Below are 1,895 nucleotides of genomic sequence, written 5' to 3'. Positions count from 1 at the left end.
ATTATCGCCCCCAGTCATTGACTGTAGTCAAAGTAGTTAAAAATCACATTATTTTGTGAATTAGCTTCCCTCAACTCATTTTTTGATTTTCTAACGATGAGACTCTTTTTGTAGTGAGACCTCATAATATAATAAATATATTTCAACAAAGTGTAGCGGTAGTTGTCACAACTCTCCATCTTTCTGAATCTGTTTGAAAGTTACTTTTGATAGTATTTTTAAGAGTTATTTACTCTCACATAATCGCACCGAGATTTAAAAAAAAAAGTTTTTGTTATAGAGCACCAACATTTCTAAATTCAATAGACGATAACATCAGGAACACGGTTTCATACTCCACTTTTAAACGTAACCTAAACACTCATCTTCTTGACCAACCAAACACTTGGGAAGGGATCTGCTTCCTCCATTTTCTTGCCTGCCTGATTTGTGCTGCCCTTTTAAACCTTTTTCTCTTTTACTCAAATTTTTATGTTTGTTTTTTAATTCATTTGCTTAATTCTAGCTTCTTTTTTTTTACCAATATGTGTTTTGTTTATGAATCTTTTTTTGTATCGTCTTATTAAACAGAAAATAGAAAATAAATAAAAGTTGGGTATCTATAAGATGTATTGATATTGAAATATGCTGAGTTTAAGAGGCATTGTGGCAAGTGCAATAAAATGCAAGTGCGCCCTCTCTGTTTCTATGCATTAAAAGTAGGTCGAATAAAGGCTGTGATTGTTTCTAGTTAAACTAGCATGTAGTGTGTAATACCATAAATTATGCATGATTAGAGACGAGGCCATCGTAACTGGTAATAAGTTGAAGTGTCAACAGCTGGGATGGGTAAGTGCTTAATTATGTCCTATTAATACAGTTAAACAAGCATTAAATTTTTAATTATAGGATAGACAATTATGACATTTTATGTTGTTTTGCAGGGCAACACTTGGCAGACACTGCACTGCTTCACTTCACTAGAATACAGAAAACACAAACAGAAATGCAGGCCTAGATATAATTTCGTTAAAAAAGTACAATATCTGGCACTGAATGTTTAGCTTACACTAATAAGCACTAATTATTAACATACACAAAATACATTACACTGTATAATTATTATTATTTTGTCAAACAAGTTTGTTCAGATCATCCTTTAAGTATTACCCGTAAAAACATTCTTGAACTACACAGTAGCCATCTTATATATTGCACTGTTTTTATAGTACTGTATTGCATCATTTAACAGCTAGACGACTGCAAACATCTGAAGCCTTCTCATGTTGCCGTTCCATCTTTGCAATCCGTGACCCAAATTGGATGGCTCTCTTTGGAAGGATGGCTGAATGTCCAAGCCCGACTTCCCTGGCTGCCAAACGAAGCAGAATCTTCTCACCAAGTCCACGGGGTAGTGTAAGATCAGCCTAAGATAAAACATATCACAAACAAGTTTTACTAAACTTGGTTGGTTAAGCAATAATGCATCATGACTGCTGTTGCACGCCACTCCTGCATGCTACAGTACTCATGTTGCTGCTACTGCATGTTTTTGCTGCTGTAAGCTGTGGCTTTTGGATGATGCATGTTACTATATACCGAAGTTGTTGGAGTATGCTTCTTCAAGCTGTGCTGCATCGTGCTGTTGCATGCTGCTTTGCTTCTGCATGCTTTTTTGATGTTCCTTTTATAGTTGTGTTGTAGCAAGGCAATTAAACAGAAGGACGCACATCTCGGGACATCAAAGGTTATAACTCTGGCATCGACATTCTAGGCGCACGTGCGTCCCTACATGCTGAACGTCACAAAAGCCATAGCAACCAGACCATAAACCGTCAGCGTACGTGACGATTTACCCACGCGCGTGAGATGTGTATAAGAGACAGATACCAAAGAAACGCATTAAATAATAAATA

The 1,895-nt window shown here is 36.4% G+C and overlaps 1 protein-coding gene across 1 annotated transcript in view; it reads right to left on the bottom strand.

Annotated features, from left to right (window-relative positions):
- Nucleotides 1-260: 260 nt before the first annotated feature.
- LOC117121535 (asparagine synthetase domain-containing protein 1-like) overlaps nt 261-1,895 on the bottom strand; it is an 11,068-nt gene continuing 9,433 nt past the window's right edge. Inside the window, exon 8 of the mRNA XM_033266765.1 lies at nt 261-1,406. Within this exon, the coding sequence (XP_033122656.1) occupies nt 1,221-1,406 (186 nt within the window). The 3' untranslated portion in view covers nt 261-1,220. The remainder of the gene's footprint in view (nt 1,407-1,895) is intronic.

This window comes from Anneissia japonica, unplaced genomic scaffold (assembly GCF_011630105.1).
Source record: "Anneissia japonica isolate Jap-2015-1 unplaced genomic scaffold, ASM1163010v1 scaffold287921_len548085_cov176, whole genome shotgun sequence".
NCBI classification, from domain to species: domain Eukaryota; kingdom Metazoa; phylum Echinodermata; class Crinoidea; order Comatulida; family Comatulidae; genus Anneissia; species Anneissia japonica.
The sequence above is the reverse complement of the archived record's forward strand: the minus strand, read 5'-3'. Positions and strand labels throughout refer to the sequence as shown.